At 41.5% G+C, this 18,717-nt stretch overlaps 1 protein-coding gene across 2 annotated transcripts in view; it reads right to left on the bottom strand.

Moving 5' to 3' along the window:
* Positions 1–3,719: 3,719 nt before the first annotated feature.
* LOC102303274 (retinoic acid receptor beta) overlaps positions 3,720–18,717 on the bottom strand; it is a 233,951-nt gene continuing 218,953 nt past the window's right edge. For both annotated transcript variants that reach the window (XM_042226584.1, XM_005937488.3), the window contains 3 exons: positions 14,585–14,789; positions 12,403–12,561; positions 3,720–6,060 (listed from right to left, as the gene is read on the bottom strand). In XM_042226584.1, coding sequence (XP_042082518.1) covers positions 5,822–6,060; positions 12,403–12,561; positions 14,585–14,789 — 603 coding nt within the window. In that variant the 3' untranslated portion in view covers positions 3,720–5,821. The remainder of the gene's footprint in view (positions 6,061–12,402; positions 12,562–14,584; positions 14,790–18,717) is intronic.

An 18,717-nucleotide genomic window follows, 5' to 3' on the forward strand; every position in this document is an offset into this window, starting at 1 on the left:
CGAGGCTTGCTTCATCTTCGTCCTTCAAGCATCCGCACACACCAGTGTTTAAAATAAATATATTTTATTACTTTGCCAGGACAGTTCATGGTAAAGTTAAACAGTATATGAACATAAAAAGTATATGTTAATGTACAAAGACAATATTTACGATGGGAGATGGAAACCAATCAAAGCTTAAATCTCAAAACTTTCCATGGTCGCCTTCAGCCTGCAGCACAGGCTGGATAAATGTACAACACATCCCACAGTAAACTGTGAGCATATCGTCTCATATTAACACAAATATACACGACTGCATATCGTCTATTTTCTGATGGAAAAGGTGGTGAACTCGTCTGTCCTGGAGGTGTTCCTGGCAGACAAACGACAGACCTACTGTTATATGGCTGATGGTGAAGTTCACAGTCATGATTTCTGGCTCCTGATTAGCTTCATCTTGGGTTAGACTGATACTCGGGCACTCGTGGAGTTTTTAGACTTCTGTCTGGGTTTTATTCACAACAAGAAAGTAAATCTGTAAATGTACTCTGTACATCTGTAAATCAGCTCCTCGTGACTGTAACCAATCGTGATCTATCAGATCACCAGTGGCCCTCTCATGGTCAGTGTACAGGTTGGATTGTATTCTAACCTCATGCAAACCAAGTACATTTTCAGAAACCTATCTTCCAAATAAAGTCAAAGAGGAAACAAAAAACAATAAGTTAAAATAAATAAATTAGATGAAATTAAGCACACAGAGAGAGATCCCACCCCTAAGCCTCACTACGTCACCAGTGACCTGGAGTATGTACAGGGTTAACTTCCTAGCAGGGGACAGATCATCGTTGAGTGTCTGTAAAGGTCCGTTTGAACTTGAACTGATTGTTGGTACAGAATACTGGCCAGTGCTGATTAGTCTTCCCATATCAGTCGAACTCAAGTTCGTACCTCACCTGTGAACCAAGTAGCTGTCAGATGATTGATTCGATTGATTGATGACAGCTAGCTGGCTCCCTGGCTGAGGAATGGCAGATGGAGCTCTGCTGTTTGACATGAACACAAACAGACATCAAACATCGAGAGTTGAGGTGACTCGGTTGGCATTTGTCCCATTTGTCCTAAATGACACGCGTGTTGCATTTTCCTCCTGTCTCAGTGGGAGTTTACGTTTCCAAGCACAAACACAGAGCGTCGTTTCCACAGAGCTGCCGACTGGAATGCAAAGCACACACCATTTATATAACATCTCTGCAGTGAGCTAGATAGTAGAGTACAGTTACATCGGTACGACATTCAGTGGAGACTAATAAGTAATTCAGCACGGTGAGGTTCTTTCCTAAAAGGAACAGAGAACAGTCCCTGCTGCATCCAGGAGCCCGAGGGCTCGTCGATGCTTCGGGACAGGATGTGGACATTCTTCAGCTGTGAGGACTTTTCATGTCAAAATAAAAAAAGTCTCTCACCAGGAGAGCACGTCAGAGAGAGAACCACAGGAGAACAAGTCCTATGTTACATTAAGATAAAATTCCCTAATACTGCACATCATTCTTCTGTCAGACGCCAACACGTCACTCACATCCAAGCACACAAACAAAAAATTAAACAGCTCAGGTATGATATGTATTTGCAGTGATAGAATCTAGATTTTTAGAACCTGTCCCCTTAAGTGCTGCTCTTTCTGTTTCCGATCAAAGTCACACATTAAGAGTTCCAGATGTGCTGCCACATGTTCCACACGTGGAAACCTGTTCTGAACTTTGGAGCCTTTTTTTGGGACAAATGTCATCCATGTATGCTGAGCGAGAGTGTGGCGTCACAGTTCACCTAATCCTAATCAGTCCACTGAGAATTCATTATTTTAATGTGAGCCTTCAATAAACTGTGGGAGTGTAAAATGTACAATAGGGAGTGATTTTGAGTCCTTTTGTTGTGCAGTACCAAAAACACATGACAGCTGATGTTGAGTTGATCTTTTTAAATGTCATTGTCAGCTGACGCTTCAATAAGAGCAATGACAACGCATGCAACAGCTGTACTCGCCCACAGTGGACATCACTTTAGCCTTGTGTGAGTGTTTTTTGGGGACTTTGTTTTGTGTTTGCTCGCGTAGTAATCTGTCATTACACACACACACACACACACACACACCATTTTAAGCATGTTTCATGTGCTATGCATTTGAAATGTAATTTCACAGGATGGAGTGACATGAAAAAGGATTCATGCTTCAAACTGCACCTGGAATGAGTTGGCGTGCTGACAGCAGGGACACGAACTACCAAAGTTTGCTCCTCCAAACACAAGAATGTTACAATCTGACAGTATTGATTATGAATACAAGATAAATGTTGCTCTGTGGACCAGCATAGCTATCACACACTTTCACAGTGTAACCTGCTGTGCTACACTTTCATACCTTTGAGTCACTTTACCAAAAGAATCAAGAATTCAGTTGGTAATACAGAAAATGAAGAACTATTATTTTCATTTTTGTCTCAATGTAATAGAAAACAGATGACAGAGAGCTGTCCACGTATCGTCTGACAAATCATGTGACTGCAGGTCTTCTTCACTGGACTGCAGAATCGTATGAGACTTGAACAGACTGAGTAACCTGTACTGAACACATTTACCATCATTTTCACAGTGTAATCATTTTAATGTCTTATTTGTTATGACTGTTATACTTTTTATAGAATTCTTACACTTGCTGCTCGAATAATGTTTCCAACTGAAACAGGCGGCACTCAGTCCATGCTGTGTGAAAGGAGCCCGGCTATAATGAACTAACTGGTGTCTCTCAAGATTCAGTCTGTCTAAAGAAGGCAAATTTAATGTTATAATGAATGAGGTTTGTTGTAAGACACACTTCTGTCTTCATGGTAAACTCAGTTGTTGTACTTAAGGCTCTAGTTTCATTAACGAAAAGACACAAGGATGGTATTGCTGCTCTCACTTTGCTATCAACAAGAAAGCAGAAACTGCTATTGCCCCAAACTGAAAAGTTAGCCCCAAAGGTTCCACGTTATCGAACCCATGTTAGATAAGATGCAGTGTGTGCAGCGTCTGTGCGCTGATCAGGAAAAACTTCATGTCACGTGTCAAAGCAAGAACTGTGAAGCTCTGCGTGCTTTTATTCAGAATGTGACAAATTAACTGCTCAGCTCAATGCAAACTTAAAGCTTTATTTAAACCTGTTTGACTTGAAATAATTTATTATTATTAATAATAATAATATTTAATTACAGTCTAGATGTAAAATCTGGTTTCAAAATGATCAATGCAGAGTTGTTTAAATCAAACCTGAAACTTGATTTTCTGCATGAATTTTGCCTGCTAGCACAAAACTCTGCCTGTAAACTGTATTTACTGCTGAAACTAAAACAAAAATGTCTTTCCATCTTTACTGCATCCTCTTTGAAATGAAGAAACACATCTTTTTCTTTAAAAAATTGTTATATACTTTTTGTACTTAATTGTTTTAAAGTTGAACATTGTGCTGTGTTTGTGTTTGTGGGGCGATCGTGGCTCAAGAGTTGGGAGTTCGTCTTGTAACCGGAAGGTTGCCGGTTTGAGCCCCGGCTCCGACAGTCTCGGTCGTTGTGTCCTTGGGCAAGACACCCGTTGCCTACTGGTGGTGGTCAGAGGGCCCAGTGGCGCCAGTGTCCGGCAGCCTCGCCTCTGTCAGTGCGCCCCAGGGTGGCTATGGCTACAATGTAGCTGCCATCACCAGTGTGTGAATGTGTGGATGTGTAAAGTGCTTTGGGGTCCTTAGGGACTAGTAAAGCGCTGTACAAATACAGGCCATTTAATTGTCATTTTGTTTAGTTATATAGTTACAGCTACTCATCAAAGCTTCACCATGTTTATGTTCACAGTCAGTGAGATTAACATTGGATCAATTGTCTTTACTCTGCTGACTTAAGAGGGATGAAAGTCTATCAATGTAAAGAGCTCGGTCAGTGTTTGGGGTCTTTCCACAATTCACCCCACTGTGTGCTTTTTACATTAGTGTACAGTTGTCGTGTGTATAGCATTACCCCCGTGTGTCACTGATTCAAGCAAGGGACAGAAAAAGAGGTTATGGAGCTCTTCTCATAAGGCCATAATAGATGCACGCGCACTTGGCAGTACATGTTGCTAGCACTGGAGTCACTGATTAGGCTGACATTCAATCATTCATCGCTGCTAAGCTAATGTAGGCTGGAATCAAACAGGAGGGTTAAGCACAAATGTTAGCACAGCTTGCTGGGAAAACAGGGACTGGCAAGAGACATTGGAAGTCTTATTAGCTTGTTTTTGCACTGTGGTTCTTATTAGCTTATTTTATGACAATAAAGTAGGTATTCTATCCTATTTCAATCACCAAGTTACCTGCTAACACCTGACTTAAAATAAGTGGTCAGACGCAGGAATTACATTAAAATTAGAAGTAACATTATCATCCACAACTAAAGTCCAGTTAAGCAAGTAGTTTGTGTAGCTTTCCTATGCAATGAAAGGTCACTGCCAACATTTCGACTGTGCTAACTTTCAGCTTTAGCTCCAAATAAAGTTAGCAACAAAGCTAGTTATTTAAAGCATAACTTAATGACAGTAATTCTTTGTATTCTCAGATTTCATCAGTGAGTACAAGTTAACACCAAAATAAAATAATCTGTGATAGATTCTGCCCGGACTGACTTTCTTCAAATGTTCCTGGTATCTTGTTGAAGTATCTGAGGTGGAACTGCAGCCATAGACTCAGTTAAAGCCAGGAACTACCTCTCTGTTCTACACAGAAGGCTAATCTGACACTGTGGAAACAGATGGCGAGAACACATGGAATCTTTTTCCACGTTTTCCAGTTATTCTCTCCCAGTTCCAAAGTGCAAACAATAAAAGAGAATCTTGGTAAACCTGAAGTATACTGTAACAGGGAAAAGGATCTTATGTGATCAAACCTCTGGTATCTGTCATCAGCCTAATTTCCCCAATCAGTTCTGACAAGAGCCACAAAATGAGTTGATTTCATAGACTGGTGCATTCTCAATCTAACCTTCTACATTAGGTCTCAGCAGTTTACCTGGAAGGTTGAAGCAGAACAGACATGACCGATCTGATCAGCGTGTATCTCCAGGCTTCTGCTCTTGTGCTTTCCTCCTTCGAGGAAACAAACGAACAAACTCGACGTCTGGATGTACACTTATTCACAGAGAAATGTGAACCCAAAACGGTTATAAAAGATAAAACGTTTTAAATATAATAAGAAATATAAAATATTAGACTTCCATGATGTCTATATGCTGTAACCTTCTAGATAACCTTTTGAAGGACTTAAAATGAGCCCCGCTTTAATCCTCGATGTGTCACCTCAGAGACAATGAATAAAGCACCACAAAATTCATCTTAGAAACAGAGACCTAACCATTCAATGATATGTACAATGCATATGTGACAACGATACAAGAGAAGAAAACAGATGACAGAGAAAGACCGAGCGAACCAGAGAAAACACTTATCAAACTCCCGTCATGCAGATACGAATTTACACAGGAGACCTGAGGAGTATTATCTCTGCTGGTTTGTGAGAGCGATGCCCTTCCTGTCACAGTCCCAGAGGCATGTCAAATAAGAGCTCGATTCAGAAATGTACACAAAGCAGGGATCCTTTGAGACCTCTGTGTTATATTCTTTTCAATGAAAGAATTTTGGGGAAATTGGAGAGAAAAATAGGGACAAAATGGACGGAAAATGGAATATCAAGCTCAGGAGTCAGGTTAGGTAGATTTTAAGGGATGTACATCTTGCCCATGTTTTTGAGCAAAGTAATGCCAGAGAGTTTCCCGGGTGCCTCCTAGGGCTCGATTCTGGGTGGTGTGGCAGCACCCTCCTCGTTGTCTGAGGAATTAGGGGATTCCACAGTAGCAGCATCCTTGCTGCGACTTCCCTTGCTGTTGAGTCTGGGCCCCACCTCAGCTGAAGTACTGCTGCTGCTCTGGCTATCTTGGCCCTCTGAGTTCTCCAGCATCTCCTGGATTAGCGGTGGCATGGAACCTGGGATCTCCATTTTTAGAGAGATGACTCGCTCTGCTCCTGCAAGACCACGGTAGGAGAAAAACAGTTTTGAAACTGGAATATAAATCCTTAACATCTATAGTCCTTTTCTCAATATAAACCATATAATACCTAAAATACTAGCAGTAGGGATGTGCACAAGTAGTCGACTGATTGTTGCTGTTATGTACGAGTCGTTTAATCTGATGGTTTTACATTGTAACTGATGCCGATGCTGGTAGATTGTTGTTTCATAAATGTTATGCAGCCATTTGCTACCAGATAGAGCATCTATGTTAGGAAACGCCATAAATCTATTAATCCAGGCCTGAACATCATGTTAACACTGCTATCGTTCTCTAAAGGTGAAAGAATGAGATTGCTGATATAAGCAGCTGAAATTAGCTTTCTCCAATGGGTGGATGGGCTCTCCCTTATTAATAGTGTGAGGAGTTCAGTCGTGTGGGGGGTTCAGAGTATAGCTGCTGAGCCTCCACATAGAAAGGAGCCAGCTGAGGTGGTTGCCTCCTGGCCTCTACTAGCCAGGCATGTCCTACAGGAAGTAGACCCCAGGTAAGACCCGCAGATCCCATCTGGGTCACGCTGCATAAAAGTTATAAATTGACTTGCATGTAATTGACTGATAAATAAATAATCCCATTGAAACCAAGACTGATTGATGCCCCAATCTTATGGCATCAATCAATCAATCAATCAATCAATCAATCAATCAATCAATCAATCAATCAATCAATCAATCAATCAATCAATCAGGGAAACCTGCACAAAGTTGGAATGGGCTACTAAACAATCACTAAGCTCAGTGAAAAGGTGAGTGTTAACTGTAAATGCTTGTGCACTAAACCTTACTTAGCCATGGTCACGTGACACAGTGTTTCGAAATATCAGCACTTCAGAAGCTCAACACATTAAAAATGTCAGTATTAAGTGTCCCATTCCCACAATTCCTGATTAAAATAGAAATAGCAGAAATACAAAATGCTGTTGGTCTGGAGCTCCATGCAGGATCTCACTTCATGGGGCGAAAGGTGGTGGACTAGCCCAAAACTACACAGTTGGAGCTTGTTAATGATCTGAAGGCAGTTGGAACCACAGTCACCAACAACACCTGATGTATTTTGTAACGTATTTTGAATACTTTGGATTACTTAATATATTATCATGCTTTTTACAACTACATGAATGTGCTATTGCTGTGTGATTTATTACTGAAGGTTACTCTCCACACCAACACCAGCTAGATGTTAAAATCTTAATATAAATGAGTAACAGTAGGTGCACATTAGGTAAGGCTGCACTTTTTGCAGTGATCTCGTATAGAAAACTATTCCGCGCGTATATAAAACAGGTCCGCGGCTCCGAACCGTAGTAAAGGGACCTCTGGCTAATACGTCGGGTTTGTGTCGGCTCGTAGCCGAAAACTAGTTTTACTTTGTTGTCTGGGTCACTTTGCTAGCGAGAGACAGAGAGAGGCGTTGAAAGGCTGCTGTTGGACATACAGAAACTGTAATGGAATACAGTTACTCATATTTTGTATTTTAAATACGTAACGCCGGTACATGTACTCTGTTATTCCCCAACACTGGACACAGTGAACATCTAAATGATTCAGAGAAGGCTTCCGGTCAGATGAAACCAAAGTCAAGCTCTCTGCCATCAACTTGACCCGCTGTACAAATACACAAAGAACACCATCCCCACAGTCAAGCACAGCGGTGGAAACGTGCTGTAGGACTACTTCACCTCACTGAGGGGTCAATACTGGCTTTTTGTCTTTTCCTTTTAAAGGCCTAAACATATCTATTAAAAAGCTTGAAGATGCACTGGATGAATGGATAATTTGGTTGTTTGTGAACATTTTTCTTTTTTAGCATGAGTCAAAAATCCCTTGTGATGGCCAAAAAAAGAGTGGCTTTATTGTCATTTCAGGGATGTGCAGTAGTACAGCACAGAGTGAAAAGAGACAACGTTCCTCCGAGACCCTGGTGCTACATATGACATATAACGGACAAACACAGGACTACGTAGAGTGTGAAGTTCAAAAATTGCAAGAAAACAAGACAAGACAGTGCAACACTAAACAGAACAGAATGATACAGACACAAGCAATGGAAATGTGCAAAATACTGAGTATTGTGCATAAAGTAACTTGGTGTCTGAAGGTGTGTGTGTGTGTGTATGAGATACTGCAGGTAAGTGCTTGGTAGTGACGTGTATGAAGGTATGAGTGTGTCAGTTCAGTCACTGAGTGTTCAGGAGTCTGATGGCCTGGGGGAAGAAACTCTTCCACAGTCTGGCATTGAGGGCCCGGATGCTCCGGTAGTTCTTTCCAGAAGGCAGCAGGGTGAAGAGTGTGTTTGAGGGGTGTGTGTACAACACTGGTGGCTTGTAGGGTATTGCAATCCAATACGGTGCAGTTACCATACCAGACAGTGATGCAGCTGCTCGGGATGCTCTCAATAGTCCCTCTGTAGAAGGTGGTAAGAATGGATGGTGGGAGATGGGCTTTTCTCAGCTTCCTCAGGAAGTAGAGATGCTGTTGGGCCTTCTTAGTTATGGAGCTGGTTTTGAGGGACCAGGAGAGGTTCTCTGCCAGGTGGACACCAAGGAATTTGGTGCTCTTGACGACCTCCACAGAGGATCCATTGATGTTAAGTGGACAGTGATCTCTCCGTGCTCTCATGAAGTCAACAATCCTGTCTTTTGTTTTGTCCACGTTCAGAGACAGGTTGTTGACTCTACACCAGTCTGTTGTGCGTCCTCTCCGCATGCTGACTCGTCGTTCTTGCTGTTGAGACCCAACACAGTCGTGTCATTGGCGAACTTGATGATGTGGATCAAACTGTGCATTGCTGCACAGTGAACCGCAGTGGGCTGAGCACACAGCCTTGAGAGGCTCCAGTGCTCAGTGTGGTTGGAGATGCTGTTGCCGATTCAGACTGTCTGAGGTCTCTCCGTCAGAAAGTCCAGGATCCAGTTGCAGAGGGAGGTGTTCAGGCTCAATAGGCTCAGTTTTCCAATCAGGTGCTGAGGAATGATTGTGTTGAATGCTGAACTGAAGTCTATGAATGGCATTCATAGAAACGTGTCCTTATTGTCCAGGTGGGTGAGGGCGAGAAGTAAGGTGGTGGCGATGGTGTCGTCAGTTGATCGGTTGGGGCGATAGGCGAACTGCAGTGGGTCCTGTGGGATGGCAGCAGGGTCTTAATGTGCCTCATGATGAGCGTCTCGACTTCATTATAATGGGCATGAGTGTAACGGGGCAGTAGTCATTGAAGCAGGACACTGGGGACTTTGGCACGGGAACGATGGTGGTGGCCTTGAGGCACGTTGGGACAACAGAAGATGTCTGTGAGGACAGCTGTCAGCTGGTCTGCACATTCTCTGAGCACTCTCCCAGGGATGTTATCTGGACCAGCAACTTTCCGTGGGTTAACTCTGAGAAGATTTTTCCTCACATCAGCAGAGGTCAGACACAGAACCTGGTTTTTGTGAGGGGGGTGGACTTCCTTACCAACACATCATTCTGAGGGTCAAAGCGTGCATAGAAGTTGTTCAACGCATCTGGTAGGGAGGCGTCACCATCACAGGCAGGTGTTGTCTTCCTGTAGTTGGTGATGGCCTGGATGCCCTGCCATATGCGCCACATGTCGCCGCTGTCCTGGAAGTGGCTGTGGATTCTTCTGCCATGCACGCACTCTGATAGCTCAAGACAGTTTGGCCCTTGCTGTTACAACTAAAATCCTCCAGGAGGCACAGCACCAGCTGCTCAATGAATGAGTGAAACAAACAAATTTTACCATCGATGTGCTAAAATCTAAAGAGGAGCAGATCCAACAGAGACTTGCTTCGGCTGCAGTGATCGGATGCTGTACGCCCGATCACTGACTGTCTGTCGTGGTGAAGAGAGAGCTGAGTGTAAAAGCGAAGCTCTCAATTTAACAGTCGATCTACGTCCCTACCCTCACCAATGCTGTGCTGAGCTGTGGGTAGTGAGCGAAAGAACGAGATCGCGAATACAAGCGGCGGAAATGAGCTTCCTCCTAAGGGTGAGAAGTTCAGCCATCCGGGAGGGGCTCAGAGTAGAGCCGCTGCTCCTCCACATCGAAAGGAGCCAGCTGAGGTGGTTCGGGCATCTGACAAGGATGCCTCCTGGGCGCCTCCTGCGTGAGGTGTTCCGGGCATGTCCCACCGGGAGGAGGCCCCGGGGCAGACCCAGGACACGCTGGAGAGATTATATCTCTCGGCTGGCCTGGGAACGCCTTGGTGTTCCCCCGGATAAGCTGGAGGAGGTGGTGGATGGGTGGATGGATGGAACATTGCAGACGTGGAAACAGAGCAACTACGGGTGACATTTTCAGCCTGTTTCAGTAATGCAAAGCCCCCAGCATCCAACAGGTGCGGGGGGCATCTGTTGGATGAACGAAGGCACTGACATCACTTAGTAATAAAACAACATCATCATCCTTCTGGCAGACAAGGGTAGGTGCACAGTTCTGTGAAGCATGTGGAGGGGTGGGAGTGCATAAGTGTTACTTCTTCCCACTGCTTTTTGAGCACCTGTTGTAGTAGAAGATAGTATTTTCCTTCCTGTGTGTGTGCTCTGTTTTGTATATATGCTTGAAAAAAGCTTGAAGATAAAAAATTGGACGGTTAGCTGTTTCAATTTAGTCCTGTTCAGTTTTATTTTATTTATTCAGCGCCAAATGACAACAGCAGTTGCCTCAAGGCACTTTATATTGTACAATAAAGACACAACAATAGTAGAGAGAAACCCCCAATAAATGATTCCTTTGAGCAAGCACTTGGCAACAGTGGGAAGGAAAAACTCCCCTTTGGCCAAAATAAAACCTGAGCAGAAGCAGAGCAGCTATCTGTCGTGACTATTTGGGAGTGAGGGGAGGGAGAAATAACAAAAAAACACATAGTGAGTAAAAAGGGTGAGTGAAGAAGTACTCAGTGCATCATGGCAGGCCACTAGAAGCATAAGCATACTGCAGCATAACTAAGGGAGGACTCGTGGTCACCTGATCAGCCCTAACTACATGCTTTAGCACAAAAGAAAGTTTTAAATCTTAAAAATAGAGATAGTGTCTGTCTCCTGAATCCAAACTGGGAGCTGTTCCACAGAAGAGGGGCCTGAAAACTGAAGGATCAGCTTTTCCTTTAAAGACCCTATGGTCTACAAGTAAGCCAGCAGAAGAGAATAAAGTGCTCTATTGGGACGCTATGGTACTACGAGCATCATAAGATGGGGCCAGATTGTTGAGGAGGATTTTAAATTAGATCCTGGATTTAACAGGAAGAAAAGCCAATATAGAAGAAATCTGTTATTTTTGTCGTGTATATGCAGAATAAAAAGATGTTCACAAACACGTTTACAATTTCCTAAAATATAGTTATTTGCAGCATTTCATCATTATGTTTAATTCAGTTAAATTTTATTTTTATAGGGCAGCAATTCACAAAAGCTCATCTCAGTGCAGTTTATACTGAAAGATAAAGACATCACAATATTAGACAATCCTCTGCTTCCTCTTCGACGTCCAACGTGATCCTGGAGACGACTAGCCGATGCTTCACGTGTGTGCACATTCCTCCACTCTTGCACAGTGGGAGAAATAATTATTTGGAGGTGTGGAGAGGCCTACCCAGTGTCCAGACCTCAGTCTTTTAGAAAAATCAGCATGGGATCAAATAATTATTTCCCCTACTGTAAGCTGTATATATCTTTATATCTTTCCACCAAAGGATTTCAAAACTTTCCAAAGAGCTACTATCAAAGCTGTGTCGTGTAACAGCACCTCAACCCAGCTTTAATCATCATTGTCTCCAAAACAACAACAAAGCCTGAACCACCTTAGTGATGAAGAGATGGAGAGTGAGCAATCAGTTAATAACCTACCTTTGGACCGTTAACCATTTCGGCTCAAGCCTTTTAATTAGGTTGAATTTGTTTTATTATTATTATATTTTAATATACATAAGATGTAGGCTGGACATGAAACAGCATATGCATTATTCAGCAAATACTTCATATTCAAATAAATTTATATGAAAGTAAAGCAGCTCAACCTTAAACATGTGCAGCAGTAATATGGGGAATCTTCTATTCTTTTTACTTTTCAGAGTTTTATGTGTCCTGAAGTGTTTTCATGATGTTTTATTTAAAACCACTTTTATTTCCAGCTAATTTTCAGCTAATAATAAATGATCTTTGGGGATATAGCAGATATTTATTTAACTACAGTGGTACTAATAATGCCTTCCTGTAGCTGTCACCACACAGCACTTTAAAAACATCACTTTGCTGATTGTAAGCTCAATCATCACCACACGGTACGCTAATGTCCACCCTACCTTTAGCACTGATACTGCGCAGGTCGGTGATCTTCATCAGGGTTTTGGGGAACATGTGTGGTTTACTTGGCCGACGCTTTCTCACATAGATCTTGAGAGCTTCAAGCAGTGGCTCCTGCAGCTGGTCCACTTTAGAGGGCTCCTCGAGATCCTGACGATCTGATACGCAGACAGATGCACAAAACACGTCAGACTTGAGGCTCAATTAGGACAAATTCATATATTGGTTTTATATGATATAGACAAAACTGAGGCGATTATTTGTGATGAAGTTTGGTTTGATTTAGAAGAAAAACATTGCAAACAGAGCTGTTCAGTCGGGTTCAGTGTTGTCTTTCAATAGCAGCAATGATCTCAGTGTACCTTAAATTGCAAAGTTAAAAAACCCTTTAATATAAAAGAGAACAACTCAGCATTTGCTCTCACTTGCGTCCACCTACCTCCACTCGTATACAGCGGGGGAAATAATTATTTGCAGGTCTAGAGAGGCCTAACCAGTCTGTAGACCTCAGTCCTACAGAAAATCTGTGTTGGTCATTGAAGCTTCAAATTGCCCAGTGGCAGCCAAGAAAGGATTTAGAGTTCACCGACTCCTCGCTCCTGAGATGAGTGCAAACCTGGTGAACAACTACAAGAAATGCCTCACCAAGTACTCAATCGTATTCTGTTTGAGGGTTCAAATACTTGTTTGACTCAACAATAATAATATTTTGTTGTTGTTGTTTGTTTGGTTGATACAGTGTATCTGGAAAGTATTCAGAGAGCTTCACCTGTTCCACCTCTTGTCATGTTACAGCCTTATTTCAAAATAGGTTAAATTCATTTCCACCTCAAAATCCCATAATAACAGTGAGGCTGTTTGTTTGCTCACTGTGTTGCAATTCTTGCAAATTCATTAAAGAGAAAAAACTAAAGTATAACATGTGCAGTATTCTACTGACACTGTAAGTTAACGATACCGCTGTGCCTGCAGTGCAGCCAAGGAACCTTTAACCTTTGACCTTTAACCTTCTATAATAGGTTTGTTAGTTTGAACAAAAGTGATTTTAGTTGATATTTTGTTGCTGTTTGGTTCTGTGTGTTTGAGTAATGTGATGGAACTCATTTGAAATATTTACAGTTACCTGAAACATTAGCGAGCAAACAAGATGAGATTACGTGGTATGTAAATAAAAATGTGAACGGATGTTGATGACCTGATGGTGTAATGTGTACTTCACAAACCAGTCATAAGGTGGCAGTGTTTACACTCAGATCTAGACCTGGGGAAACTGTAGTCAAGATATGTGATTACAAATGCGATCAGAGGTGTCTTGTGCCTTTCATGGGTTATGCAAGAGCCTGTAATATGTAGCGAGACCTTGTGGGTTGAGTATATACGTATAGAGCTCTGAATGAAAACCCAGCAGTGATGAAATCTGAGTGCTGATGGCGGGTGGGAGTGATTAAGACAACTGAAGCATGATTTTTGGTGGACATACAGTAAATGAAACATTATTACTCTCTAATTTCCTTCATGTGTTTGACAGTCTGATCGTTGCTGCCTTACTCAAAGAAACCTGTGGCTGACTTTCAGACTACATTCAGCTGGAGTCGATACGGGCTAACTGTGCTGAACGAATACGAGTCAGGCAGAGTTTAAATGTGGACTGAATCATTTTCTTTACGTACTCCAACATTTCACCATAAACTGCTTAGTGTATGTCTTTAGACTATGATGCAATCAGGCTGCAAACAGCATGTTATGTGTGGTCCTGTTGGTCTGGCAGCCTGTAATGTTTCACTTCGCTTCATGTGCTCAGTTGTATTTGTATTTAGCAAATAAAGCTGTGATTTGAGTTCTAGTCTGTTTGAGTCCTGCATCTGGATCCACTCCCTGATCACCACGCGGTGGTTTTTGACTAAAACGATCTAAGTATAGTTGTGACTACAGCCAAGATCTGATTGCTTAGATAACATTTGTGGGTAATTCCTTCTTTTGAGCAAGCACAAGCAGGTGTAACCATACAATCCCTCTGAGGACCGACAGAAATGTGATGAGGTCTGCTCAAAATTTGTGTCCTCGTGTCCTTATTTTTTGAGGTACACGTTGTCAGTTTCTCGTCATTCTTTGGTACCAACACTAATCAACACCAACGGTTCCCATTCTCACTAAACGCCTGATGCTCTGTCCTTTATTCACCTCCAGAGATGAGACAGATAGCGCTGAGGAGGCCTGTTTCTGTGTCATCCATCTCAATGGGCAGGAGCTGGTTGGCAAAAGTGAACACCAAGTCAGTAAGCGGGCCGAAGCCAGCATTGTGCATCTGCGTCCGGTTGAGGGTCAGCCCATCTGAAAAGGTCATGGTGTCCTGGTCAGGAGTGTATCTTGTACAGATGCGCAGGATCTGACAGAGAAGCAGACAAGGCAGAAACTGTGAGAGATTCACAGCTGGCAGGTTTTTAATGAAATGCAAGTTTAAAGGGGACCTATTCTGCTCACTTTCAGACTACATCTTTATTCTGAGACTCCACGTGATTAGCTTTATATCACAATTTGTCCAATAATATAAACTGTAGTGGAGTGCAGTGTAGTGTAGTTTACTACCAGAGAGAAAGATGTTTCTCCTTGCAGTTAGTATTTATTTATTTATTTATTTTTTGTTTCACACATGGTACAGCAGTAATTCATTTCCCATACACAACCTTCCTTTCAATTAAAGTAGCACTGTTTCCATGCATGAAAAGGAGCAGGAAGAAGAATAAATTCTTATTGACACCTGCCCCCTATCTGTGATAATACAAGTAGGCAACCAAAATTACACTATGACAATTTTCTGCACATAACAAAACAAAGCAAACAGAACAATATACTCAACAATGAGCAACACCACTAAATATCAAACTAAAAGGATCATTTTTCTACAATTAAATTCTGTTCTTTTCAACTTCTTCATATTGGTTTATCATTTTATTCTTATAGCAGATTTTAAATTGAGAAACATTTGTACAACACTTAAGATGATCACTGAGAGAACTCCAGTTTCTTATGCCTGTGACTGTTGGACACATTTGCCTTTGTGTGGTTCGAGCTCAAAATAAAACTTCCTTCTGCCGTCCCCATTCTCTGAACACAATACAAATAAACTTTGTAACTTAAGAGGTAGTGTTTTATTTTTTGCCCTAAACATAATAGTTAATGTCTGTAATTTCACTATGTCTTCTAGTTTTAATAATTTCGATTTTATAAACAAACTATTAGTGTGTTCTCTATATTTAACATTATGCATCATTCGAAGCGCTCTCCTCTGTAATAAATATAATGGTTTCATATTCCCCCATACTTCAACACAATAACTCAGAAACAATGAAAAATATAATATTCTCATTGTCTTGTAATCTAATATATATCTAACATTACCCAGGATATAAGTACTTTTAGCCAACTTTTTTTAACACGTTCAGTATGAGGTTTCCATGGTAACTTGTCCACCATTACACCCAGAAAACTGAATTCTGTCACTCTTTCAATTATCACTCCCTCTATAGATAATACTATCTCTTCCTCCTTTACACGGTTTCCGAATATCATAAACTTTGTTTTTTCCAAATTCAGCGATAACTCATTTACATCAAACCATTTTTTAATTTTTTTCATTTCAATAACCATAATTTTAGCCAATTCTTTCACAATAAAAATTTGTATCATCTGCAAACAAAACAAAATGTAACATTTCTGACACATCACAAATGTCATTTATATATAAATTAGAGACCACAGAGAGGGCTAAATGCAGACGAGATCCTAAAGACACTTGAAATGTTATAGTTGTTCTGTGTATTGTTGCTGCTGAACGAGCCAGTGATTTGCTGACATGTTCAACCTAAAACAAGGAGTTAAATGCACATTCATCTACCTAACACCTGGCTGCTGTTCTTATTTACAGACCATTATTTACCTTGACATGTTGCTCTGTTTGATTTTAATAGAAGTCAGCTGACTCTATGAGGTCTAACACATTTTACATAAACCAGCAGACACAATACACCAGAAAAACAGTGACCTTCCAAAGACCCGAAGAGAGTAACCTTTGGATCTCCCTGTTGCACTGCATGTTTGTGTGTGTGTGTGTGTGTGTGTTCACCTAATGAAGCAACTGATGGTGGATGTGAAGCTTACAGTAGCCTTTGAAGCTATTTGAGTGGGTTGACTCTGACAGTGAGTGGCAGGCATGTCTGCAACATGAAAAAGAATAAAACATGGCTACTGGCGGTGACTCGCACCGGCTGGCCAGGCCTGCGCTTAGATACACACATACACACATCTACCCACAAAGTGTTTGATCTTTCTACTGACACTCCCTCACCCAGTCCTTGTGCATAATATCTACGCCCTTCACCATAAAAACGTGCGGGTGAGCGGATGTTGATGGTTGAGTCAGAGCCAGAAACTCATCGTGGTCGGCCTTCAACTTCTCACCTCGCGTGTGTCCCTGTGAGTTCATTACACTGCTTTGTCACACCTGACAAGTACGACAGGCCAGTACAAAGTCTCAAACTCAACTACAGCAATAGCCCCAAAACTAACCTGTTAACAAATACATATAAAGAATAATAAATAATGTGGTAGCGACCAACAAGTCCTGAAATCCTGTGTGATTTAGCTCTGTTGCAACTACATCAATAGCCATCAATGGTGGATTTTACATTCTCAGTTTAATTTACCACGTTTATGTTTATACTATCATGTTAGTTGGGTTTATTAGTGGTTAATAAAGACTATAGCAGATGTATTTGTATCAGTTAAGATCATACATTCTTGCTCTCACTTGGCGGAGTCACGTGACAGTGTGGCAGCTCGCTGCTCTCAGATTCCAGTGGCTGGTTTGTCTTTTACGTTTGTTTACACTTGTGACTACATGGAAACCTCTATAGAGAAAAATGAAGGCAGCGCTGAAGTGCAGTTTGTCCACTGGCCACCTGAGGCTAAAAGCAAATCAGTCACTGCAGACTCATGATGAAATTGCTAACTTTACATAATCGACAAGCATATTTATTTTACAAATAGAAATAAAAAAAGACACATTGATTGTTTCTCCCTTCGTAAGTCTCAGCTGGCGAATTTTCTGATAGCTCATCCAAATAGATCCGGGTGGAAGATGTCTGACCTCTTTGATTGACAGCTTCCAGGCACAGCTGGAATTGATCATTGCTCCAAAAACACCTCCTATCTTTCCTAACCTCTTACCCAAATTCTGATGGGTAGGAAAATCGATGAGGGCTTAGGAAAGAGAAGAGCGGAGCACTGAGAATTGGAACTACCTTACACTTGTCTCCTTAACAATGTGATGCTGGATATCCGCCTTGTTGAAATTGCAATGTGCAGAAGATGGACCACAAAACTGACATCTGACTTCGCCACATGTTTGAACCTTGTTGTTCTACAGAGGTCATATAAACACAGGCCGGCCTGTGAAAAAATAAGGTTGGAATTTTAAAGGAACATTTAGGTCAAGATTTACTGAGGCACCCAAAAACCTTCTTTAAGCAGTAAAAAGCTACCTCGCTTTAAAGAGGCTCAGTGTCACAACTAGTATTTTTGGAGTATTTTTGCTGCTGGCCTCATGGTACCTGTATTTGTAAGAGTTTCACTTTCAGGAGGAGAATATATAAATGAGTCAATGAGAAATGCAATGTCTGTGGCACACAATTTACTGTGCTGTTTGCTTTTACATACATGCCGTATGCCTACTATGGTTGTGAAAGTTGCTACTAGAAGAGTTTATGAATGCATAATCAGCACTGGATGGTTCAAACTGTTATCACAGAGCCAAAACTGTATGACTTAGAGCCTGTGCCTAGAGGTGAGCCACAACTATCATTCTTCAATAACGCCGGTATTTTCATCAAACAGTAGCAACGAACTGAAACAAGCTGCCTTTTTCTCAGCAGTGCACACACCGTGAGTGACGTCCCTCTGCTGAATCTGTAACAAATAAAAGTGTTAAATGTTGCAATGTTGCAATGTGCTATTTAAAAAGAGTGAAACGTGGATCTGCTCAGTAACACAGGAACTGGAACAGCTTGTGATCTCTTATAGGAAATAAATAATGCATTTGTCCAGATCAGCTGTCCTACACAGATTTCAGGTTTATAGTCTCTGGTTAAATCCTGAATCCTAATCCTTCGAACCCTTCACATAAAGAAATTACAGCACATTGTTATTGTATTATTCTGCGATTGTGACATCACAATCATTTGTATTCAATTCAATTTTATTTATACAGCATTCGATACTGTCGACCATAATATCCTATTAGAGCGATTAGAACATGC

The sequence above is a fragment of the Haplochromis burtoni genome, unplaced genomic scaffold (genome assembly GCF_018398535.1).
Source record: "Haplochromis burtoni strain Fernald_Lab_line unplaced genomic scaffold, NCSU_Asbu1 Contig_218, whole genome shotgun sequence".
NCBI lineage: Eukaryota > Metazoa > Chordata > Actinopteri > Cichliformes > Cichlidae > Haplochromis > Haplochromis burtoni.